Source organism: Drosophila bipectinata, chromosome 3L (assembly GCF_030179905.1).
Source record: "Drosophila bipectinata strain 14024-0381.07 chromosome 3L, DbipHiC1v2, whole genome shotgun sequence".
NCBI classification, from domain to species: domain Eukaryota; kingdom Metazoa; phylum Arthropoda; class Insecta; order Diptera; family Drosophilidae; genus Drosophila; species Drosophila bipectinata.
The window spans coordinates 5,425,699-5,450,694 of NC_091738.1; the positions used below are offsets into that span (position 1 = coordinate 5,425,699).

General features: G+C 40.7%; 7 protein-coding genes across 24 annotated transcripts in view; 2 read left to right on the forward strand and 5 right to left on the reverse strand.

Moving 5' to 3' along the window:
- Positions 1 to 149: 149 nt before the first annotated feature.
- On the reverse strand, positions 150 to 2,306 carry ATPsynbetaL (ATP synthase, beta subunit-like). Its single transcript, XM_017245755.3, has 3 exons — positions 2,164 to 2,306; positions 1,705 to 2,096; positions 150 to 1,643 (listed from the first exon to the last, which is right to left on the reverse strand). The coding sequence occupies exons 1-3, from the start codon at positions 2,192 to 2,194 to the stop codon at positions 234 to 236; spliced, it is 1,833 nt and encodes a 610-aa protein (XP_017101244.2). The 5' UTR covers positions 2,195 to 2,306; the 3' UTR covers positions 150 to 233.
- A 400-nt stretch (positions 2,307 to 2,706) lies between these two features.
- LOC108128249 (uncharacterized) lies at positions 2,707 to 4,248 on the forward strand. Its single transcript, XM_017245739.3, has 4 exons — positions 2,707 to 3,543; positions 3,600 to 3,876; positions 3,941 to 4,131; positions 4,188 to 4,248. The coding sequence occupies exons 1-4, from the start codon at positions 2,711 to 2,713 to the stop codon at positions 4,246 to 4,248; spliced, it is 1,362 nt and encodes a 453-aa protein (XP_017101228.2). The 5' UTR covers positions 2,707 to 2,710.
- A 20-nt stretch (positions 4,249 to 4,268) lies between these two features.
- On the reverse strand, positions 4,269 to 9,427 carry ClC-c (chloride channel protein 3). Its single transcript, XM_017246031.3, has 10 exons — positions 9,000 to 9,427; positions 8,293 to 8,632; positions 7,559 to 7,725; positions 7,294 to 7,497; positions 6,606 to 7,238; positions 6,331 to 6,548; positions 5,709 to 6,269; positions 5,486 to 5,649; positions 5,207 to 5,420; positions 4,269 to 5,147 (listed from the first exon to the last, which is right to left on the reverse strand). Exons 1-10 carry the CDS (start codon positions 9,084 to 9,086, stop codon positions 5,057 to 5,059), a joined length of 2,679 nt encoding a protein of 892 aa, XP_017101520.2. The 5' UTR covers positions 9,087 to 9,427; the 3' UTR covers positions 4,269 to 5,056.
- A 337-nt stretch (positions 9,428 to 9,764) lies between these two features.
- Positions 9,765 to 11,442, forward strand: Tasp1 (Taspase 1). Of its 4 annotated transcripts, XM_070280199.1 has the most exons (4): positions 9,765 to 9,816; positions 9,902 to 9,993; positions 10,057 to 11,039; positions 11,109 to 11,442. In XM_070280199.1, the coding sequence occupies exons 2-4, from the start codon at positions 9,966 to 9,968 to the stop codon at positions 11,190 to 11,192; spliced, it is 1,095 nt and encodes a 364-aa protein (XP_070136300.1). In that variant the 5' UTR covers positions 9,765 to 9,816; positions 9,902 to 9,965; the 3' UTR covers positions 11,193 to 11,442. The 4 variants fall into 4 exon arrangements, with proteins under 4 accessions (XP_070136300.1, XP_017101527.2, XP_070136301.1 ...); XM_017246038.3 differs by lacking the exon at positions 9,765 to 9,816 and having other exon boundaries at positions 9,830 to 9,993; positions 10,057 to 10,779; XM_070280200.1 differs by lacking the exons at positions 9,765 to 9,816; positions 11,109 to 11,442 and having other exon boundaries at positions 9,830 to 9,993; positions 10,057 to 10,779; positions 10,835 to 10,986.
- Positions 11,443 to 12,280: 838 nt separating this feature from the next.
- LOC108128439 (uncharacterized) lies at positions 12,281 to 13,680 on the reverse strand. Its single transcript, XM_017246040.3, has 3 exons — positions 13,496 to 13,680; positions 13,121 to 13,434; positions 12,281 to 13,067 (listed from the first exon to the last, which is right to left on the reverse strand). The coding sequence occupies exons 1-3, from the start codon at positions 13,626 to 13,628 to the stop codon at positions 12,417 to 12,419; spliced, it is 1,098 nt and encodes a 365-aa protein (XP_017101529.2). The 5' UTR covers positions 13,629 to 13,680; the 3' UTR covers positions 12,281 to 12,416.
- Positions 13,681 to 19,464: 5,784 nt separating this feature from the next.
- On the reverse strand, positions 19,465 to 20,428 carry LOC108128292 (uncharacterized). The gene is made up of 3 exons (XM_017245791.3): positions 20,299 to 20,428; positions 19,940 to 20,241; positions 19,465 to 19,878 (listed from the first exon to the last, which is right to left on the reverse strand). The coding sequence occupies exons 1-3, from the start codon at positions 20,426 to 20,428 to the stop codon at positions 19,570 to 19,572; spliced, it is 741 nt and encodes a 246-aa protein (XP_017101280.3). The 3' UTR covers positions 19,465 to 19,569.
- Positions 20,429 to 21,575: 1,147 nt separating this feature from the next.
- Positions 21,576 to 24,996, reverse strand: part of Mbs (Myosin binding subunit) — a 29,173-nt gene continuing 25,752 nt past the window's right edge. For 9 of the 15 annotated variants that reach the window (XM_070279273.1, XM_070279274.1, XM_043209592.2 and 6 more), the window contains 2 exons: positions 23,808 to 24,754; positions 22,337 to 22,841 (listed from right to left, as the gene is read on the reverse strand). In XM_070279273.1, coding sequence (XP_070135374.1) covers positions 24,638 to 24,754 — 117 coding nt within the window. In that variant the 3' untranslated portion in view covers positions 22,337 to 22,841; positions 23,808 to 24,637. Of the gene's footprint in view, positions 22,842 to 23,807; positions 24,755 to 24,996 lie in introns of all 15 variants that reach the window. The other 6 variants (XM_070279281.1, XM_070279282.1, XM_043209596.2 and 3 more) reach the window with 3 other exon arrangements.

Here is a 24,996-nt window from a genome sequence, read left to right on the forward strand (position 1 = left end):
TAAAATGACAAAATGCCATTTTTTATCTTTTCAGGAAACTCCCGAAAACTAACAATTAAAAAATCATATTTTCCAGCCAATAAAAAACTAAAATTTGAGAATTTTATCATTTTATTTTTTTTTTTTTTTTAAATCAAAAGATCAAACGCAACTATCTTAATTATAATCTGCCAGGACATATTTCCCTGCATTTTTCTAATCCTCCCGGATCTTGGGCATAAAAACCCTTTTTTTTACTTATCATCCTTCTTCTTGTCGTCCTTTTTGGGTTCCTCCTTTTTGGGCTCTTCCTTTTTATCCTCTTTCTTGTCATCCTTCTTAGCTTCCGCGGGCTTGGCCGCCGGGGCGTCCGGTGCCATGCTGGCAGCCAACTGGCTGGCCTTGGCCAGGACATCCTCCACATCCCCCACCATATAGAAGGCGATCTCGGGAATGTCATCATAGTCTCCATTGAGCAATCTCTTGAAACCTTCGACGCACTTCTCCACAGGCACCAGCTTTCCTGGATGGCCGGTAAAGATTTCGGCCACCTGGAACGGCTGCGATAGGAAGCGTTGCATCTTACGGGCACGGGCCACCGTTAGCTTATCCTCCTCGGACAACTCGTCCATTCCCAGAATGGCAATGATGTCCTGAAGCGACTTGTAGCTCTGAAGGGTTTTCTGGACCGCTCGGGCGACGTTGTAGTGCTCCTCGCCAACGATATCGGGATCCAGGATGCGAGATGAGGAATCCAGAGGGTCCACAGCCGGATAAATGCCCAGCTCGGCGATGGGACGCGACAGTACAGTTGTGGCGTCCAGATGCGAAAAAGTAGCAGCCGGAGCAGGATCGCTGAGATCATCAGCCGGCACGTAGACGGCCTGGACTGAGGTGATAGAGCCATTACGGGTGCTGGTGATCCGCTCCTGCATGGTGCCCATGTCAGTGCCCAGAGTTGGTTGATAGCCCACGGCCGAGGGGATGCGACCCAGCAGAGCCGACACCTCCGAGCCCGCCTGGGTGAAGCGGAAAATGTTGTCTATGAAGAGGAGTACGTCCTGGCCATCCATGTCGCGGAAATACTCGGCAATCGTCAGTCCCGTAAGCACCACACGGGAGCGAGCACCGGGGGGCTCATTCATCTGGCCAAAGACCAGCACCACCTTGGAGGTGTCATCTTCCAGGGAGATGACCTTCGATTCAATCATTTCGTGGTAGAGATCATTGCCCTCACGGGTACGTTCTCCGGCACCCACAAACACAGAGTATCCACCATGGGATTTGGCAATGTTGTTGATGAGCTCCATGATGAGCACCGTCTTGCCGACTCCCGCTCCTCCAAAGAGTCCAATCTTGCCACCTTTCACATACGGAGCCAGGAGATCAATGACCTTAATCCCGGTGACCAAGATTTCCGGCTTTACGGTCAAGTCGGTGAGCTCTGGGGCTTCGTTGTGGATGAAGGAATAGAATTCCGACTTAATGGGCTCACGATCATCGATGGGATCGCCCACAACATTCAGGATGCGTCCTAGCACCGACTTGCCCACGGCCACACGGATCGGATAGCCGGTATCGATGACTTTCTGGCCACGACGCAGCCCCTCTGTGGAGTCCATGGCCACGCAACGTACAGTATTGTTACCCAAGTGATGGAATACCTAGAGAACGTTATGGAAAGTTAATCCTACATGGTAATAGATCATTAATCCTATATCTCACCTCCAACACCAGCCGACCAATCGGAGCATCAATCACCTCCATGGCATTGAGCACCTCGGGGAGCTCATCCGGAAAATAGACATCAATAACTGGTCCAATCACAGCGTGGATATAGCCCTCACGACCTTTGCCCTCGGGCTTGTTTTTGTCGCCCTCTCCACCTCCTTTGGCGGCTCCAGCGCCCTCATCTTCGCATTCATCTTTCGGTTCCGGCTTGCATTCCTTGGGTTCCGGCTTGCATTCCACCGGTTCCGGTTTGCAAACATCACCCTTGTCCTTGTCATCCCACAAGGCCAAGGATGAGTGCAAGCCCCTGGCATGTCGTGGAGACTTTAGAAGGCTCCCAACTGGATTACGAATCTGGCCAACTTTTAGGCCATTTTTGGCGCAAGCTAAATATTTTTTTTTAGATTGGAATTATAGTCTTATAAGTAAATGGGAGTAGAGGACTTTTCTTACCCTTTGCTAATCTTGTCCAGGAAGCCAACATTTTCTTAATTTTTTCACAAAAGTTCTTTTCTTTTTTTCTGGTTTTTTTTTTCTGCAAACTATGCTAGTAGTGCTCTTAATGACAGCTCTTAGTTGAAGGAACTGAAGGGAGAAAGTCAAAGGCTACTAAGATCGAGTCCAGATTTCGATCTAAAAAATGGTCCTCTTTAAAAGTATTGCCACCAAAATAAAAATATCAGGGTTTTATTTAAGAAATATTAATATTTATTTATCAAAATATTTAAAAATAAGTAATATATACTTCCATAATCCCAATCTGATCTGATGATATTCCCGATTTCTTTATTTTAATATTTTTTATTTAAAAAAAAACCCTGAAATATCTAACTACATTTTAGTTTAAAATTAAGATTAAGGATAAAGAATTCATTAAAAATACTAAACCACTATCCTTTAAGGATCTCCTATATTCCTAGAACATTCAAATAAGGGTTGACACCATGGGTTACCAAGGAAACCGATAACCACAGCAGTGGTCTTACCTGGCGGATGAAAAATGGACGTACTTTCGCATTATAATTCTCCGGTTATAGAATTCCCAGCCACCCAGCCATTGGAGAAGCAATATGCTCTGGTGGACAACTGCACCGGTACCGATCCACCGCCTCCCAGCAAGGATGCGGGAACGGGAACCCAGGAGAAACAGAGTATGGCCACCCAAACGGAGCAGGTCTGGACGAGGGACAAGGATGTGGAGTACGATGAACGGGCATTGGCCAAGTTTCTACGAAACATGTATCCCACAATAGAACGAGAACTGATGAATCCCACTCCCTTGATCGAGGAGCAGGAAATGAATCAGTGTCGGCTAGAGGAGGAGCTACGAGTGGTCGCATATCAAAAAATAAGTATTGAGGCGATGGAGAACTCGACAGGTCTGGCTATTTGGCTCTCGGTTCATACGAATAATGTTCCAGTGTTGGTGGTCACCACAGTGGCGCCCCACGATGACTGGTGTGAACACACTGACCAACAGCTAAAGCTCTTCGTGCCCAAGAGGATGTTCCACTCGAATCTGGTTTTGTTTGAAGATCCGCAGGTGGTGCCGCTTAAGTCTTGCCTCAGGAGTCTAACCACGAATCCCTACGATAAGAATATGTTTGCTGGTTCCACCATGGATGGGGAACTCATCGTCTGGCTTTATGAACCGGGACGGAGTGTTCACACTGGAGATGCCAGTGTGGATATTAAACAGCTCTATAGCTACTCCTCCACCCAGGGACCTGCGGTAGCGATAGATTGGCCGCAGGAGCATCTCCTCCTGGCTTGCTACAGTAACGGAACAGTCCGCCAATGGGACTTGACCAAGCACATGTATCTCGATTGGGAGTAAGTATTAGGTTTCCTAAAAATAACAGACCAACATCACCATTGAATCCTCTTAGGTACTCCTTACCCGCATCCGTGACATCAGAACCCACAGCTATGGTGGCTCTGAGCCAAGATGACTTCGTCTTAGGAACAAACGATGGAGGTGTCTACCGGTGCTGGTGCACGGGTCGCCAGGTGTCGGCCAGCAAAACGATACAGACTTACGTTTTGAATCGACATCGTTTCATGGTGTCCACTTTGGTCAGGACCGAAATGGAGGGCAGTCCGTACGTGCTCAGCTGCGATCTGAGTGGAGAAGCCTTTTACCATAACGTGCGACTTGCTGAGGAGGTCTGTAATCCAAGACTAAGGAAGTTCAAATATCTAAAGCTCCCTTTTTTTTACAATCCCTCAGGATCAGGCAGTGGTGGTACAGATTCCACTCCCCTTCAAGAATGCTATTGCCTGCGGCAAGAATGGCAGCATTATCTATTGTCCTGCCAACGATGGAGCCCTGGAGTATTACCGGACTAGTAATGGAGCACATGGTCATGTGAAGGGATCTCTGCGTGGAAAGGGAAGTTTCATCCGATGCAGTGAGAATGGGTGAGTCAAAGCCCTTAAAAAATTAAACTTTATTATTAAAAAAACCCTCCTTTCAGACGTTGGATCATCACCGGGTTTTATGGAAACGACTTTCAGGTTTTCCAGGCAGAATTATAAATAAATAAAAATACCAAAACTTTTAAATAATCGCTTTTATTTGCATTGACTGCTTAATTTTAATGTACGGTTTCATCTCTTCTCTTAAGTTTGCTATTTACACGAGTTTATTTTAAAATTTCTCAGATCTCTAACAAATACCACATGTAGATATAGACTATATATTTTTGTATAAACAAGAGGTTTCTCTCTGCGTAGAATTTCGAAACAGAAATCTTTTAAAGCCATTTTGATTTTCATAAAAAAATTGATACTTATTTTTGTTGGGCAATATTAGTTAAAAAGTATAAAAATAATTGATTTAAAAAAAAAATTAATAAATTTGTAAATATCATTAACTAAACATTCAATAGTGTGTACACTCTTTATCAGGCTCGAGAATGTGATGTACAAAAATAATATGTGTGTATATAATGTTTATAAAAAAGATTGTTTCACATTTGACGTAATTACAGAATGGCATTAAATGAATGTACATCTTTATAACCATTTGCCTAGCGTAAAATAAATTATACAATTAACATTAACGAGATATACGCGATATATAAATATATAATATAGAACTGCACACAATTTTGCTAAATCTCTCACGCTCGAACGTCTGATCCTAGGCTTTACTAATCCGCTCTTCAGTCCAATTCACATTCCACGGGTCGGTTCCCAACTTTTCACTTAAGCTTAGATTGCAATCTGCATTTTGCACATATCAAATATTGTTGGTTTTCTTGCGATAATTCACACAATAATAATAATAATAATAATAATAACTAGAAGCAGTGCTCGCCCAGCTTCTTATTGGCTGATAAATTCAGTTGAAGAGCACCGTGTTGGGGTCTTCGTTATCCATCTGCTTCACATGACGCAGCACATCTTTCTTGGTAATTACTCCAAGTAGGCGACTATAAAATAAACAGAAATTTTAGCCACTTGGAAGGTGATATTGTCGGCAAAGACTTACCCATTGTGTGTCACTAATGTCTGGCGTAGTCCAAGTTTACGGAACATATCCACCACTGTCTCCATAGGCGTCTGGTCCGTTACGGTGATCGGCGCCATGTCCAGAATCTTCTTTAGTTTCAGAGGCTGGGGGCCCAGGTTTTGAGTGGGCTGCGTGGAAGTGAATAATACTATAGAACTGCTGCTGATCCCCTCAATGAGACGCTTGGCGTTGCCTAAAGAAAAGTGGATGAAAGGGAGTTACAATCAGGAAAGAAGAGTAGGGGAGGAAGGTCTTCACCAATGGCCAAATTAAGATCCCTGCGCAGTACAAATCCCACTAAGTATTGGTTCTCCCTGGAGACCACCACCGGATAGCCATTGTGTTCCGTTTCCTTCAGTAGATTCTCCACATCGTCCACTGTCATAGAGTCCTGGGTAATGACGTTCAACGTTTCGTTGCGCCTGCAAATGAAATTATAAAATATTACTATTCTTTTCTATAAATATTAATAATTACATACTTTGGTTGCATCACATCCGCAGCCAGGGTGGTGTGTGCAAACTCCTCTTTACTGTCCAGGAACGGATAACCATTCAACGCAATATGCGCATCGTATATTCCCTGCCTGCCGAGAGCATCGCCCACCCACTTGGAGGCCATGGCCGCAGCCATCAGGGGCACGATGTACCGCACTCCACCTGTCAGCTCGAACATAATCACCACCAGGGACACTGTCATGCGCGTAACACCACCCAACACAGCCGCAGCGCCCACAACAGCATACAATCCAGGTGTGATGAGGTTGCTATCCGCACATTCGCCGGTAAAGAACCAGATATTCGGGTAGCTGTAGGCGAATTGTTCAACGCCGATTCCAACGATGCGACCCATAATGGCGCCCAGTAGCAGGGACGGTATAAACAGACCAGCCGGCACCTTCATGCCAAACGTAAAGATGGTGAGGGCAAGTTTCAGTATAAAGGTGAGCATCAAAAGCCAAATGGAGCTATAAACCCCAGGGCCAGGCTGTGTGACCTCTATGATGCTGTTGCCCATTGTTATGTTCATGCGTTTGTATTCGCTGTAGTGGAAAAAAATGGGATTAGGGCATCTTCTCTAGAGAGGTTGAAGGTGACACTTACCACAAGGGATTGGTGACATCGCCGGGCGAGCATTTGCTGACCAACAGAAAGATCAGCTCGTTCATGTTCATGCGGGTGAAGGGATTAGGGTAGCAAATGATGCCAGTGACAAGGGTCACAAAGAGCACCTCCATGACGGGATACTGGCCCAGCTTGCTGAATTTCCTGTAGCGGCACCAGAACAGATTGGCCTTGATGAAGAACGTTCCAATGACACCCTGGAAAGGACATCCAAATTAATAATGATTTCTTTCAAAGATTAGGATCAAACTTACTCCCATGATGCCCAAGAACACAAACGGAATAAGTTCAAAGAATATCCAGGGCTTGTTGTATTCCACGAAGAAAAGCACGGAATGTTCGTTGCCAAATGGAGTCAACGATCGCAAGACGAAAGCCGCAATCAGGGCACAGAAGAAGGACCGCCAGAGTGTCTTCAGTGGAAAGTAGTAAGAGACTTCCTCTAGTGAAAAGAGAACTCCTCCGATTGGTGCTCCGAAAGCCACCGAGACACCTGCCGCTGAGGCTGCCGACAGTATCTCTCGTTTCTTGGCCTCGTTCCGGCCGTATTTGGGAAATAGATGCGATAGTATGTTGCCAATGCAACTGGCAATGTGGACCATGGGTCCCTCCTTGCCCAGAGTCAAGCCGGCTGACACGGAAAGCATAAGACCCACCGATTTGATCAGCAGCGTCCACTTTCCCAGATAACCGCGAATGATGAAGCCCGACAAGATGGTCTTGATCTCGGGTATACCCGATCCGCAGGCATACGGTGCAAACATCCGCACCAAAGATGCACTCAGTGCAGCAAAAAGCAATGCCCAAAGCACATACCAAATATATGCAACGATGTAGGGGCCAGTACCAGTGCGATCCAGTCCAAATATCTCTGGCCAGGTTTTCCACTAAAAAGATCCATTCATTACAGAAAAGTTTTAAAGATTAGAACCAAGAACTCACAGTGGAACAGTTTCCCTCTTCAAAAACAGACTGCTTGGCCGGATAACAGCACTGCTCGCGATTGAACCAAAAGGCGGGTGGACAAATTCCATGCTTAAGATCTGACATCCAACTGGCGCCAATGTCCACCATGCCCGCCACACAACCAGCAGCAATACCAACAAGCAAAACACACAACCAACCAGAACCAGCATCTATAGAGCCCTGAAAGATAAATAAAGTTTTTAAAATAACATTTCTTAAAAGCTCAAAGAGCCAATCTTACTTTTATCAGATCCCAGACAGAGTCCTGTCGTTTCTTGACTATATAACGATGTCGCATGCGATCTCGGGCAATGTCCCTCTGCCAGTCGATGGTATGAAAATCCTCATATTGTCCAATGCCCGGTATATCGTCTTGTACATCCGAAGAGCCATAGAAGGAGAGAGCTCCTAAAGCAACAAATAAAGGTAGAAACATTCTGATGAGTTTACAGCAAGATAGAATAGAGCTTTGGCAGCTATTATGTTATTATTCTGACATTAGAAACTTTCTTTAGAAGGTACTTGACTTGATAGTTTATATTTTAATCAGAGACTCGGAATACCTACTACTACCTTCTACAAAATTGATTTGTCAGCTGGTATGTTCCTCATTCAGATACTTGCTTATTAAATTAGCATCACGTGAGTCCACTAACAGGTTTATTATAATGAAGCTTAGCTTTTATACATCAAGTTATTATATTATACACCAACTGACTCATTTTCTCTCTGTGTATGATCATAGGTACATATTAATTGAGTTCTCCCGCCAGACAAGTACAGCTGCCAGCCACGCCACCAAAATACGAATTGCGGTGACGTCGCGGCTCTCATATGATCATGATCTTGATTAACACCACAGACAATGGAACTTTACGCAATGGATCTCTCTCTCACTCTCTAAGATGGCCACAAATATTTGACAAAATATTGATCTTTTAGTTAATTTAATAAAATTTATCGTTTCTCTCTCACCGTCCATGGGTTCACCGAAGGCACTGTGAGTTGGCACATGCTGATGGTGATGGTGATGCTGGTGCATTGTCCGTTGATTGTGATGATTGGACGACTGGCCGAAGTCGCGTTCCGTATCGGACTCGGTAGCCGTTTCCCGGTGATAGCCGCTGCTGCTGCCGCCGCCGCCGCCGCCAATCACATCACCCGGACTGGAGCGCGGTGTGATGTCGATCATATCCTCCTCGTCGGTGCCCGCCGCCGTCAGCGAGGTGGTCAATTTTGAGTGCTGGGCTAGCGGGTGGTCGCGAAAATTACCGTCCCCATCGCCACTGGTTCCTCCATTTGTGTGGCCGTTGGACTGGAAAGCGCAAAATAACGAAACAATATCAATGAAAAGACTGGCCAGACGCCACAGACCAGAGGCTTTGTTTACGCATAGACTCCGATAAGATTAAGATCTCTTGCGCAGCTGTACCACTACTATCACGGATATAGTATATAATATAAAAATTCTCTACGTTGGATTACATTTGGCAGCATTTCCGCCCCCAAATGCCACTTGTTTGTGATTCACATTGCTGTTTATCTTAAAAATAGTTACATTATTGTAATAAAATTTTATATATTATTTTAAAGACTTTAAGATACAATGTATCTTTAAGATATCTACATTCATCATAGATGGACGGGTTAATCCCCAGCTGGTTATCACGTATGACTCGTACCTTTTTCATTACTGTTTGGTAGGCGGTTATGTAGTTGTTGCCCTCGGCGGCCGCCTCTCGACTGCCCTTCAGCGGAAACTTCTCCATTTCACTCGGTTTTTTATTTGAAACCGATTTTTATTATTCAGCTATCCAACTTTTGTTGCGTTTTTGCGTTGCAGTCGGGGGGGAAGCAGCGCTGCAGCAGCGCAGCAAGCGCACGTCACTAAGTACAAATACACAAACAGTTGTTCGTCGCAAAAATCACTTTCTTGCCATTTCACTTTATTTTGGGGGAGTGTACACGAACTCTTCTTGACATTGAGTTGTTGCGAAAAGGGTTTTGCTAATTAAATGGCACACATTGCACAGGTAAAGTACTTTCTTTACCTGCGAATAAAATTTATTTGCAAAAAATCACAAATTCAGTATGACCAAGGCGGGGAAAGTAAGAGAATACCAAATGTTTGTTGTATCGGCGACAAGGATAATCGTTATCGGGTTCTTTAATCGATCGTTATATTTTTTTTGAAAATTGTACTTAATTACTCCGTTTTTAAATTATTTTAGTTGTATGTACTATTTTGATTCATGTTGTGCTACTAGTTTTACTTTTGAACGTTCCAATATCGGATAAAAATATTAAACCCTAGATTTAACCTTTTTCACATACTAAATTATTATATTATTACTAAATTATTTTTTAATCCAACAATAATATAAAGTAAAGAACTATAAATATTCTTTTTTTACTGAAATCAATATAAACATAATTAGAAGTGAAAACTGTGCATTTAACATTGAGTGTGACCAGATCTATAAAATGTAAATCCTTTTGGTAAACTATTTTGTTTTGTTATGATTTCTGCATTCCCGCCGGGCTGTAGACACTGATCCACATTTGATTTGTTTACGCCGTACAGCGCACGGACTGCAGCAAGACAACAACAATAGTATCATCGGAATAAACAACAAACACTGGGTAACATGGCCGGCTTCGTGGCGGTGCACACAGGTTTGTATCCCCTCGACTGGGCAGACAGGTCGGATGATTGATGGCAGGCAAACGGTCTTTCAGGGGCTGGCAATTGCATCGACGAGACCAAGTACCAGCGGGTGATAAAGGAGGCCTGTATCCGGGCCACGGACATCCTCCGGAACGGCGGATCGGCTGTGGATGCCTGTGAGGCGGCCATCGTTCGGTTGGAGAACTGCGGCTACACCAACGCCGGCTATGGCTCCAATCTGTGCATGGACGGATCCGTCCAGTGTGATGCCGCTTTAATGGATGGATCCAACCTTAATTTCGGGGCGTGCACAAATGTCAGTCGTGTCAAAAATCCCATCCAGCTGGCACGAAGGATATGCGATGCCCAAGCAACTCCACAACTCCTAGAGCGCATTCCACCGATGATCCTGGCGGGTAGTGGGGCAGAGCGGTATGCCGACGAGGTTGGCTGCTCCATGGTTGAACCATCTATGCTCATCTCCGCCAAGGCCAAATTCCAGTTCAATCACTACAAGAGCAAATATGACTTGGTGGTGGGCCGGTTGGCTAAGGCTCCGTCGGAAGAACCTGTAGCTGTTCCTGAAGCCGACAACGAAGTGGAATTATCCGCCGCGTTGGACACCGTGGGAGCAGTATGCGTGGACGGTGCAGGAAACACTGCAGCTGGCTGCAGTTCTGGAGGAATTTTACTCAAAGTGCCCGGAAGAGTGGGCCAAGCGGCTACTTACGGTGCTGGATGCTGGGCCACCGATACTGATGAACTGGCAATAGCTACCTGCACGACCGGCAACGGTGAGTACTTGATGAAAACACTGTTGGCCAGGGAGATCTGCAACGGTGCCTTCAGCAGCGACTGTGCGGTAACCAGCCTACACCGGACGTTCAAGCAGAAGTTCCTCGACTCACCCTTGCTGCCTAGACAGCAGGATCTCTATGCCGGCGCCCTGACCCTGCTCTACTATCCGAGCCAGAGCAGCGGCGAGGTGATGTGGAGCCACACGACGCAATCGTTTTGCGTCGGCTACATGGCCACCACACAGAAGGTGCCAAAGGTTCGACGATCCATCATTTTCTGATTTTTCATTTTTAAAAGCTATATCGTTTTCTGTTTATTCTTGCAGTTTGTGCACTCGCCTCTGCCCACGTACAGTGTGCCGGGCAGATCGTGCGTCGTCAATGGCCATAATTTCCATTTGCGCATTTAGATGAAGCCAACTAGTCTGGTCGCCGGATTCGCATCGCTTTCCACCCCTCTCTGTCGGCTGCTTCGGCAGCTTCATCTGCTGCTCATTTGATTTAATGTTTAATTGCCGCGACAATCGCTGCCAAGAGTGCCGGAGGTGGAGGAGAATATGCTTTGTCTCGGCGCAATATTAAGATAATTAAGCGAAAACTTTTATTTGTAAATTATCGTAGATTGTAAAGCAGAACAGTGTGTACTATTGGGATTTCGAATATTGTTTTTCCCTCTGCCTTCGAACTGGGTGCGCTAGATAAATCAAATAGCCAGCCAGGCAGCCAGCAAGGCAGAAAGCCGGCGGCATGCGAGTCGAAAGGAATATCATATTCGAGATTCGAGTGGGCATATGTTTGTATATCCGTGTGTATATTTAGAAGCGCTGACGTGTGTGTGCATCTGTGTGTTTATGTCCAAGTGTTTACGGCCATCAATGTACAGAACTTAACCCATTAATTTTCGACGACACAGAAACAGAAACCACAGCCCGATCACAGCATATGCACACACAATATCAAGGTCTCTAGTATCATCAGTTGTCCCCAACATGAATATTTGATTATATTGAAAATGCTTTTACTTTTAGCGTAAGCCGATTTGTACATATACTTATGACGCGAGCTGTTACAAACACATTCGATCGTATTCATTTCTCCGTTTATCGGGTTATGGCTAATAATCCTATGGTATTTCACGGCAAATATTGCTATATATATATTTCGAGGCTTTTCTCAAAGGCGAAACAACATACCCGACATCTGAGCTCCATAAACTGTTGATTAATTACTGCCTAAGTTGATGTTCTTGGTAATGATTATTTAAGTTTAAAATGGAATATTATTTATAAAAATATCTAGTTTAAAATATATAAAATTGAAAAAAGTAAAGGCCTTTGAAATAATCTTTAGGATTTGCAACACTGAACGCCTATTAAAAATTATTGTGGGGAAGGCCATTAAGATTTTCTGACTTATTGTGTATATTGTTTTTAAATTATCTTGTTTATGATATATACAATTTCTAAATTATTCAACAAAGTCTTGAGATTTTTTTATTTTTAAAATGTTTATTTATTACCAAGAAATATAATAGTATTGGACTAATAAGAGCTTTTTGTAGAAAGTGATTAACTTATATTGATCTTTCTAGGGATGTCTTCTGAAACTGATTATTGTGAAGAGTTCTCCCCGGATTAAGAAGAATCACTGGAAGAACTAGAAGCATCCGATGTGGAAGACTCGGAAGTAGCGGCACTGGAAGAACTTTCCGTAGAAGAGCTCTCGCTGGATGAAGATGAATCACTGGAGGAACTCGAATCATCCGTTGAAGAAGACGAAGATGCTTCAGTGGAACTGGACGAAGATGCTTCAGTGGAACTGGACGAAGATGCTTCAGTGGAACTGGACGAAGATGCTTCGGTGGAACTGGACGAAGATGCTTCAGTGGAACTAGACGAAGATGCTTCAGTGGAACTGGACGAAGATGCTTCAGTAGAACTAGACGAGGATGCTTCAGTGGAACTGGACGAAGAAGACGTTGTTGTAGCCGAGCAACTGGCCGGCCAGGTTGCAACGCATGTGTTGGTGGTGGAATCGTAGTAGCGGTTGGACTTGCAAGTCAAGAAGACCGACACCCAGGAATCGGTTCCACTTCTCTGGCAGTAAATATAAGTATGGCAGTTGGCGTCGTCGTAGTTCCTGGTATAGAAGTAGCTGGGATTGGAGCTGGGCACGGCATTGGTACAAGCAGTTGCCAGTTCCGTGGCACTAGGTGTGGTGGCAGGTGCCGCCGTGGTGGTAGTAGTTGTATACTCGCTGTTGCTGCACGTGGCATCAAGTTTCAACTAAAAAGGCAAAAATTAAACAATAGTTTATGGTTTTAACCTCAAGTACATACATAATCAGCGGCACAGGAGGGCACACAAATATCGTATCCATTCTGGTATTGACTGTAGGAACAGATCTCATCGGTGGCACAGTCAAAGACAGCGGAGACCGCTGAACTGACGCATCGGGCAAACTGGGTCTGGCTGACGCAAACGTACTTGGATCCTCCCGAGCAATCGCCGCAGTCTGCACCATTTCCACCGGATGATCCACATACATCCAGGACAGTATCACTGATTGCCGAAGTTGCCACACACACGTCGTCGGAATTAGAGCACACGCTGCCAGTTGGACAATTTTGTATGGTTCCAAAGAGATTGGATCCTTTTTGGAAAGCTTTCTTTTAGAACTCTCCTCTAATGGCCAGTATCCTTTCATGACTTACCACTACAGAACTGATAGGATGTCTGATTGTAACAGTAGACATCGTTATCCGTTTGGCAAACCAGGCATTCCTGGGCCTCGACAAGAGCCAGTCCACAAGCCAGAAGGGCCAAAGCTACTCCAATCCTTTGCATTTTGTTCCGGTAATGTTTTTTCAGCTAATGTAGAAACTGTTATGATCCCTTCTAGAATTCGGCTGTCTTATATATCAGGAGGTGTGTTCATTTAGAAAACAAATTGACCTTCAGTCGTTTATGAGTCCCTCAGGTGATAATGCTGTTGTCAAATCTGATTCCGTCAAAGTTGGACGAAAAGCTATCATCGTAAAGTAATATTGCTTCTCTGCATATCAGTAATTGACACTAGCTTTTTATTTTCTTTTTCCAAGTATAAACAATACGGTTACTTTGAACCGGAACGGTTGAAGGTTTCCTGGCTATTGACTCATGTAGGAAAGTCTTGTATTTAAACAATAATAATTTTAATTCCTGGGATATATAGACATTCCTATATTAAGCTAAAACACTTATCTTGTTCATATTCTTATTTTCGATCTAGAAAACGTTTAAGGTATCAAAAATCGGATCGAAATTGGCCAAGATATGGCCATCCCCCGGAGCCATATTGCCCTTCCATGCATTTTTCCACATTTTGAAGGAGATGCCCCAGAAAATCGGACAAAAAATTGAAAAAGTAATTTGTTGCCAGATTTTGATGCAGATTTGTGCAGAATCGATTCAGAAATCGTTTAAGGTATTCCCCTTAAGAATCGGATCAAAATTGGCCAAGATATGGCCATCCCCCGGGGCCATATTGCTCTTCCATGCATTTTTCCACATTTTGAAGGGGATGTCCCAGAAAATTGGACAAAAAATTGAAAAAATAATTTGTTTTCAGATTTTGATGCAGAATCGATTCAGAAATCGTTTAAGGTATTCCCCTTAAGAATCGGATAAAAATTGCCCAAGATATGGCCATCCCCCGGGGCCATATTGCTCTTCCATGCATTTTTCCACATTTTGAAGGGGATGTCCCAGAAAATTGGACAAAAAATTGAAAAAATAATTTGTTTTCAGATTTTGATGCAGAATCGATTCAGAAATCGTTTAAGGTATTCCCCTTAAGAATCGGATCAAAATTGCCCAAGATATGGCCATCCCCCGGGGCCATATTGCTCTTCCATGCATTTTTCCACATTTTGAAGGGGATGCCCCAGAAAATTGGACAAAAAATTGAAAAAGTAATTTGTTTCCATATTTTGATGCAGATTTGTGCAGAATCGATCCAGAAATCGTTTAAGGTGTTCCCCTCAAGAATCGGATCAAAATTGCCCAAGATATGGCCATCCCCCGGGGCCATATTGCTCTTCCATGCATTTTTCAACATTTTGAAGGGGATGCCCCAGAAAATTGGACAAAAAATTAAAAAAATAATTTGTTTCCATATTTTGATGCAGATTTGTGCAGAATCGATCCAGAAATCGTTTAAGGTATTCCCCTCAAGAATCGGATCAAAATTGCCCAAGATATGGCCATCCCCCGGGGCCATATTGCTCTTCCATGCATTTTTCCACATTTTGAAGGGGATGTCCCAGAAAATTGGACAAAAAATTGAAAAAATAATTTGTTTTCAGATTTTGATGCAGAATCGATTCAGAAATCGTTTAAGGTATTCCCCTTAAGAATCGGATCAAAATTGCCCAAGATATGGCCATCCCCCGGGGCCATATTGCTCTTCCATGGATTTTTCCACATTTTGAAGGGGATGCCCCAGAAAATTGGACAAAAAATTGAAAAAGTAATTTGTTTCCATATTTTGATGCAGATTTGTGCAGAATCGATCCAGAAATCGTTTAAGGAGTTCCCCTCAAGAATCGGATCAAAATTGCCCAAGATATGGCCATCCCCCGGGGCCATATTGCTCTTCCATGCATTTTTCCACATTTTGAAGGGGATGCCCCAGAAAATTGGACAAAAAAACTAAAAAATAATTTGTTTTCATATTTTGATGCAGATTTGTGCAGAATCGATCCAGAAATCGTTTAAGGTATTCCCCTTAAGAATCGGATCAAAATTGCCCAAGATATGGCCATCCCCCGGGGCCATATTGCTCTTCCATGCATTTTTCCACATTTTGAAGGGGATGCCCCAGAAAATTGGACAAAAAAACTAAAAAATAATTTGTTTTCATATTTTGATGCAGATTTGTGCAGAATCGATCCAGAAATCGTTTAAGGTATTCCCCTTAAGAATCGGATCAAAATTGCCCAAGATATGGCCATCCCCCGGGGCCATATTGCTCTTCCATGCATTTTTCAACATTTTGAAGGGGATGCCCCAGAAAATTGGACAAAAAATTGAAAAAATAATTTGTTTCCATATTTTGATGCAGATTTGTGCAGAATCGATCCAGAAATCGTTTAAGGTATTCCCCTCAAGAATCGGATCAAAATTGCCCAAGATATGGCCATCCCCCGGGGCCATATTGCTCTTCCATGCATTTTTCAACATTTTGAAGGGAATGCCCCAGAAAATTGGACAAAAAATTGAAAAAATAATTTGTTTCTAGATTTTGATGCAGATTTGTGCAGAATCGATCCAGAAATCGTTTAAGGTATTCCCCTCAAGAATCGGATCAAAATTGGCCAAGATATGGCCATTCCCCGGGGCCATATTGCTCTTCCATGCATTTTTCCACATTTTGAAGGGAGTGCCCCAGAAAATTGTACAAAAAAACTAAAAAATAATTTGTTTTCATATTTTGATGCAGATTTGTGCAGAATCGATCCAGAAATCGTTTAAGGTATTCCCCTTAAGAATCGGATCAAAATTGCCCAAGATATGGCCATCCCCCGGGGCCATATTGCTCTTCCATGCATTTTTCCACATTTTGAAGGGGATCCCCAGAAAATTGGACAAAAAATTGAAAAAATAATTTGTTTCCTTATTTTGATGCAGATTTGTGCAGAATCGATCCAGAAATCGTTTAAGGTATTCCCCTTAAGAATCGGATCAAAATTGCCCAAGATATGGCCATCCCCCGGGGCCATATTGCTCTTCCATGCATTTTTCCACATTTTGAAGGGGATGCCCCAGAAAATTGGACAAAAAAACTAAAAAATAATTTGTTTCCTTATTTTGATGCAGATTTGTGCAGAATCGATCCAGAAATCGTTTAAGGTATTCCGCTTAAGAATCGGATCAAAATTGCCCAAGATATGGCCATCCCCCGGGGCCATATTGCTCTTCCATGCATTTTTCCACATTTTGAAGGGAGTGCCCCAGAAAATTGGACAAAAAATTGAAAAAATAATTTGTTTCCATATTTTGATGCAGATTTGTGCAGAATCGATCCAGAAATCGTTTAAGGTATTCCCCTTAAGAATCGGATCAAAATTGCCCAAGATATGGCCATCCCCCGGGGCCATATTGCTCTTCCATGCATTTTTCCACATTTTGAAGGGGATGCCCCAGAAAATTGGACAAAAAATTGAAAAAATAATTTGATTCCATATTTTGATGCAGATTTGTGCAGAATCGATCCAGAAATCGTTTAAGGTGTTCCCCTCAAGAATCGGATCAAAATTGCCCAAGATATGGCCATCCCCCGGGGCCATATTGCTCTTCCATGCATTTTTCCACATTTTGAAGGGGATGCCCCAGAAAATTGGACAAAAAAACTAAAAAATAATTTGTTTTCATATTTTGATGCAGATTTGTGCAGAATCGATCCAGAAATCGTTTAAGGTATTCCCCTTAAGAATCGGATCAAAATTGCCCAAGATATGGCCATCCCCCGGGGCCATATTGCTCTTCCATGCATTTTTCCACATTTTGAAGGGGATGCCCCAGAAAATTGGACAAAAAATTGAAAAAATAATTTGTTTCCATATTTTGATGCAGATTTGTGCAGAATCGATCCAGAAATCGTTTAAGGTATTCCCCTCAAGAATCGGATCAAAATTGCCCAAGATATGGCCATCCCCCGGGGCCATATTACTCTTCCATGCATTTTTCAACATTTTGAAGGGAATGCCCCAGAAAATTGGACAAAAAATTGAAAAAATAATTTGTTTCTAGATTTTGATGCAGATTTGTGCAGAATCGATCCAGAAATCGTTTAAGGTATTCCCCTCAAGAATCGGATCAAAATTGGCCAAGATATGGCCATTCCCCGGGGCCATATAGCTCTTCCATGCATTTTTCCACATTTTGAAGGGAGTGCCCCAGAAAATTGGACAAAAAAACTAAAAAATAATTTGTTTCCTTATTTTGATGCAGATTTGTGCAGAATCGATCCAGAAATCGTTTAAGGTATTCCCCTTAAGAATCGGATCAAAATTGCCCAAGATATGTCCATCCCCCGGGGCCATATTGCTCTTCCATGCATTTTTCCACATTTTGAAGGGAGTGCCCCAGAAAATTGGACAAAAAAACTAAAAAATAATTTGTTTCCATATTTTGATGCAGATTTGTGCAGAATCGATCCAGAAATCGTTTAAGGTATTCCCCTTAAGAATCGGATCAAAATTGCCCAAGATATGGCCATCCCCCGGGGCCATATTGCTCTTCCATGCATTTTTCCACATTTTGAAGGGGATGCCCCAGAAAATTGGACAAAAAATTGAAAAAATAATTTGTTTCCATATTTTGATGCAGATTTGTGCAGAATCGATCCAGAAATCGTTTAAGGTATTCCCCTCAAGAATCGGATCAAAATTGCCCAAGATATGGCCATCCCCCGGGGCCATATTGCTCTTCCATGCATTTTTCCACATTTTGAAGGGGATGCCCCAGAAAATTGGACAAAAAATTGAAAAAATAATTTGATTCCATATTTTGATGCAGATTTGTGCAGAATCGATCCAGAAATCGTTTAAGGTGTTCCCCTCAAGAATCGGATCAAAATTGCCCAAGATATGGCCATCCCCCGGGGCCATATTGCTCTTCCATGCATTTTTCCACATTTTGAAGGGGATGCCCCAGAAAATTGGACAAAAAATTGAAAAAATAATTTGTTTCCATATTTTGATGCAGATTTGTGCAGAATCGATCCAGAAATCGTTTAAGGTATTCCCCTTAAGAATCGGATCAAAATTGCCCAAGATATGGCCATCCCCCGGGGCCATATTGCTCTTCCATGCATTTTTCCACATTTTGAAGGGGATGCCCCAGAAAATTGGACAAAAAATTGAAAAAATAATTTGTTTCCATATTTTGATGCAGATTTGTGCAGAATCGATCCAGAAATCGTTTAAGGTATTCCCCTCAAGAATCGGATCAAAATTGCCCAAGATATGGCCATCCCCCGGGGCCATATTGCTCTTCCATGCATTTTTCAACATTTTGAAGGGAATGCCCCAGAAAATTGGACAAAAAATTGAAAAAATAATTTGTTTCCATATTTTGATGCAGATTTGTGCAGAATCGATCCAGAAATCGTTTAAGGTATTCCCCTCAAGAATCGGATCAAAATTGCCCAAGATATGGCCATCCCCCGGGGCCATATTGCTCTTCCATGCATTTTTCAACATTTTGAAGGGAATGCCCCAGAAAATTGGACAAAAAATTGAAAAAATAATTTGTTTCCATATTTTGATGCAGATTTGTGCAGAATCGATCCAGAAATCGTTTAAGGTATTCCCCTCAAGAATCGGATCAAAATTGCCCAAGATATGGCCATCCCCCGGGGCCATATTGCTCTTCCATGCATTTTTCAACATTTTGAAGGGAATGCCCCAGAAAATTGGACAAAAAATTGAAAAAATAATTTGTTTCCATATTTTGATGCAGATTTGTGCAGAATCGATCCAGAAATCGTTTAAGGTATTCCCCTCAAGAATCGGATCAAAATTGCCCAAGATATGGCCATCCCCCGGGGCCATATTGCTCTTCCATGCATTTTCCCACATTTTGAAGGGGATGCCCTAGAAAATTAAAATAAAATACTCTAAAAATTGTTGGTGTTTAGATTTTTATGCAGATGGATGAAGAATTAATCACAAATTCTTTTAGGCTGACCCACTTTATAATTGGATGTTTATTGGCATAAGATATAGCCTTCGCTGGGATTATACTAACAACTGGCTGGCTTTGCTGCCACACATTTTTTGGTTTCAGAGTCAAAATAGGGTTTGGTGGAAGAACAAGTTAGGAACACGGCTGTCCAGACAGGTGTAGTACCAGAATTATTGCGCTGACAATATACATAGCTTCTACAGGTTGTGTCTTGTGAGTATTTGGTGTAGAAATATGATGGCTTAGATGTGGGTTCACCGGTGGTGCAAGAGCCCTGTAGGTCTGCCGTAGCCGGAGTAGTGGTAGGAGCTGCTGTTGTGGTGGTTGTGGCAATCTCAGCATTGCTGCAAGTAGCTTTTAAATCCACCTAGTTATAGCAGTATATAGTTGAAATTTTGTTCAAATGGATTAGTTAACTAAATACTTACAAATTCAGCTGCACAAGCTGGCACACATATACTTTTAAAAGCAAGGGCAGCGGCAATACAAATCTGGTCCTCAGGGCAGCTTTGGATAGCCAAGTATTCATTTTGGCTGGTGCAGCGGGCAAACTGAGTTCTACTGACACAGGTATACTTGGCAGTGTTTATGTTGCAAACTCCACAACCACTGTCTGCACATACATTCAGAATTGTTTCACTGAGCTCAGAAGTAGCCACACAGGGATCGTTGGCATTGGAGCAAACAGTGCCCTCGGCACAGTTCTGTACTCCGCCGACAACAGAACCAGCTATATTTTAAAAATATTGAAAATATTAAACTTTAAGGATTCCCAACCATAACTTACCCATGCAGTATTGATACGAAGTCTGATTGAGGCAATACACATCATTAGAATCCTGGCAGACCTGACACTGGTCCACCGCAGAAACCAATCCACAGGCCAGAAGGATACAAATTGTAAGGATTCTTTGCATTTTTTGTTCAAAACTCAATGTTGGTCGGTAGAATATATCAACTGATCCAACTCTGCCAATCTGCTGTCTTATATATATTGAAAAAGTGCTGGTTTATGGGTCCTCTAGGCGATTATAATGTTTGCTATTCTTTCTATAAATTCACTATGATGGCATCAAATATCAGTAATGGACTTGGATTTATTTACACTCAAAGAAAGGGTGTTATTTTTATTTAAAACAACTTAAATAAGGAATAAATTCTGAATATTTCAAGAAATCTGAATAATCAGAAGTATATGAACTATCTCTTAGAACTATCATTAAAAATTTACCTAATTAACCCTTTATAAGGCAATAACTCCGATTTTCTTCATTTTTTTTTGTTCGGTAGATAAGTGAAAATAAAAAATACACTTCTTTTTATTTTTTTTTTAAGGTGGGTTTTTCTTAATTTTTTTTTAAATAAGCGAAAAAAAGCGATTTTTTTAAACTAAGCGAAATTGTTGATTTATTTGTATTATAATGCAAAAAACACAAAAACTCAAAAATATGCAACATAATATAATATTTACCTATTTTTAACCATTAATTGAATCAATAATTCAATTTTTTTTGATTTTTTATATTTTGGATGAGAAACTGCACAACCAATTCAGATTACCACATTCACCAAATTGGCGAGAAAAGTAATCACCTGTTGAGTATTGGACAGAATTCTGACTGACCAACACTTGTTATATAAAAAACGAAAGTTGCTGAACTGCATCAAAAAGATTTTAGACAGTTTTTTAACGCAGGTTGAAAAATAATTGAATTTTAACGGTATGTTGCAGATATGCAACAAGGCCATATAAAGGGTTAATATTAGTTTTAGCTCGCTATACAAAATTTTTGAGTTTAAAAAAACAATCATTACTTCATCCAATCAAAAACACACCTTGTCGAATTTTTGCCACAAATTCTACATCATTCTAGATAGGTATTCCAGATATCGGCCATAAAATAGACATTTAGATAATAATCTGTTGCCAATTAAATCATAAACCTTGGGCTTGTGATATCACTCTAATATCATCCAATTAAAGACTTCTCAGAATTATAAACAGAAAGAAAGGTTACTTCCTTCCCAAATCCAAATGCCCAATTGATAAAACATTCAAAAAAGTTTGCTTGCGATCACATTTATTAAGTTTCGTATTTGAATTAAAGTTTCTTAAATATTTTCTCAAACAGTTTTACATATTACACAATTCACGTTTTTTATGTTTTGTTTTTATGCTTGATTATCGTTTCCATTTTACGAGTAACACAAATCTCTTAAGCGAATTTAATAAATAACAGAAATATGCGTATGATCATTTTTAAAATATATATATATAGTACGATGTAGTGTATATGTATATAATACGTTTCCAAGTGAAGAAGAAAACTAAAAGTGTGTCTGCTTAACTTAAATGTACTCCAAAATTATAAAAATAATAATATGCATCTGTCGGATCGGTAAACTATCCAGATATATATGTAGCGCCATTGAGTTATCGGCAATAAGGACTCCTCAGTTTAAGGATATACAGAGCATAGCGTTATGATAGTTTCACCGATCGATCGATGCAGCACTAAAACACAATTACAATTGGATGATAATAATGATTACACTTAGTAAGTTGACGCGTGGGCTGGTTTCGAAACACATCTCCGACTCAGGATCCTTGATGATATTACACATTGAAATGTTGAACTTATGATTCGGTTGCTTTAAATATATATATATGTAGATATATATATATATAATATGTAATGTGTATATATAATTTATATATGAAAAAATATATATATGTATATGTATATGTTTATATACGTATGTAGTTAAACTAATTCTGTAACTAGGGTTCATTTGATGAATATGTTCTCAGTTTGTATTTAAAGGTTTTTGTTTTTCAATTTTCATTGCTTAGTTCATAATCCTTGTCTGATCATAAGCTTTATTTTTTGTGTAATTTTATTTATAATAATTTTCTCTATTTCGCATAAAAAAATTTTGACCAAATACATAAAATTTTTACTTTTTTCGGTTTTTCTTTTTTTTTTTTGTGTTTATATAAAAACGAACGAAACAATTCTCAACGATATTTGAAACATGGTTTCACCTAATGCTTAAATGCCTAACACACACAAATAATAAACAAATTTTGAAATTTTCCGCGCATTTCGTGCTTTAACGATCCTCTTCCTTATTGTTTTTTTTTTTCAGCCTTTTCCTAGCTGGTTAATAAAGTAAAATTGTTGCATCTCGATGATATAGTAGGTTCTCAGACGTACATACATTGAAAAGTAAAACATAATTTCATTTACTTAATTTACTAATTACTCTAATCAACGCTGCGTTCTCCTCCTTCAGGCGATGATTATCCGTTTTGTAGGTATCGAGTTGCTGTTGATGGGAAATTTTCAATAAAAATTAATATAAATTATAAATATAATATTATATGATTGTACAATTATGACAGTGGGGGGTTAGATGTGCTTGGGGCATGCTTATTTATTGCAGCCACAGCAGCAGCAACAACAACAACAGAAACAACAACAAACAATTAGTAATTACCTAAGATATAGAAATCATCTGATCTGAACGCCCTAATCTTGTGTAAGAAAAAAAATTAACCAGATAACATGCATTTAACCACAAAACTACAACTCTGGGTATTGGATATCTGAGAAATCTGAGTATCTGAGGGGTATATGTATGTATATATACGATATACAATATATATATATGACTCGTATGATAAGCGAGCTATAGACGATCGGTCGGTCATAAAATGTCGGTGGATGGTTCCATGAATTTGAAGAATGCTTGATGCGAAAAGTCTTGAATATACACCCCACCCTATGGGGAGGTTTACAAAAAAATGCAAAACAACAATAAGTTCAATAGAAACGACAATGGGAAATATTATTGTTTATTTCATAATTTTTGTATAAATTAAGATCATCGGTCGATCGTATTCTTGTATTTCGAGAACACAGACAAAAGGATAAACGAAATAGCAGATAACACTCGTAACAATATTAACAACAAGAGGTTTAAATTTATAGTATAGAGTTTAGATATTATTTATAAAGTATAGTATTAGGAAGTATATTTAATGTATATGTACATAAAGAGTGTTTCAAAAAGCTCCAATTCCAAAATTGATCAAATACAAACGATTCTTAATTTATGATAAGTTTTGAAACACTCTATGATACAGTTATAGCTAAAATATATTTTATTATATTCGTTTTTTTTTATTATGTGGTATGTGTATAACAACAAAACAACAGCCAGCTCATAATATTTGGGACGCAGGTTCATAGAATATATGGCTCAAATCAGTGTCAGTGGTGGGGCATTTACCATTAAGCTTCCAGTATCACCAACTAGACCACTTCAGCTCCCACTGATGTTCGTATAGGTAGCCTGATCCTTGGGCCGCAACTCGCTGATGCTGTTTATTTATTTGATTTATTTATTTATTTATAATGGTGGGGACACTTGATGGTTGATTTCGTTGGTTTCGATGACATTATATTTGATTTTTGGTGATTTGGTTTTGATTTGCTAGTTCTATAGTTCCCATACAATATAGTTTGATATTAAATAGGTTAGGTTTTCTCAAAGAACTTATTTCGATTTAAGTGTGACCTTGGTTTCAGAATTGCAAGCACATGGTCACACTAAAATAAGCTTTAGAAATACCCTTTTTGATAAATTGAACCAAAAAAACAATCAGAAACTATCTCCAGCTGTGAGATTAAAAATTCACTAAGGATCTATCGAGTATTAAAGGTTTGCTCCCTTGGAGTTGTAGTATGTTTTATAATTAGTTTACCAATAGTGTGACCAGTCCAAAGCCAATGAGCTCAATGTGAACTTAATTTAGCTAAGATACATTTAGTTATTGTTACTTGTTGCACTTTCTAATGAACATTACATCAAAAGTTTGATACTTGGTTATGCTTATTTTGATCATATATGTTTATATATATTCGGTAACGACATCAAAGTGTGTTAATTATATAGTAGTATTTGTATATAAATATATTTTAGAAACGATAACGATATCCGCGACATTGTGCGATTGAGCAGGGAAATATAGTGTGGGTGTGGAAGTGTAAAATATTTTAAAAGGAGCTGTGGGTGCTGGTGTGCTGGGCAATCTAAATGCTTTTGGTCTCAGCTCTGATCTATTTGGTCTTGGCCAGCTGACTCTGAGCCGAGGTGGTCAGCTTCGAGACGACCCGGGTGAGGGCCCGATTCTCGGCTCGCAGACGGTCGTTCTCAGTCTTTAGCTTCTGCAATAGCTAAAATCACACAAGAAAATAAAAGGAGGCAAGTGACAAACAAACAGCACAGCGGCGACGCAAGAAAAACGAGTGATATATATTTTCATATTTTGATTATTTGAGCGATTATTGCGATTATCGATATATTCGACAGTTTTTCGATTTCGATTACGATTGTTTGGTTCGATCGATGAGGCGCGTGGGAAGAGAGAGAAAAGAAAAACAAATTTGAGTGAGCGTATTTTGAATGAGAGCGCATT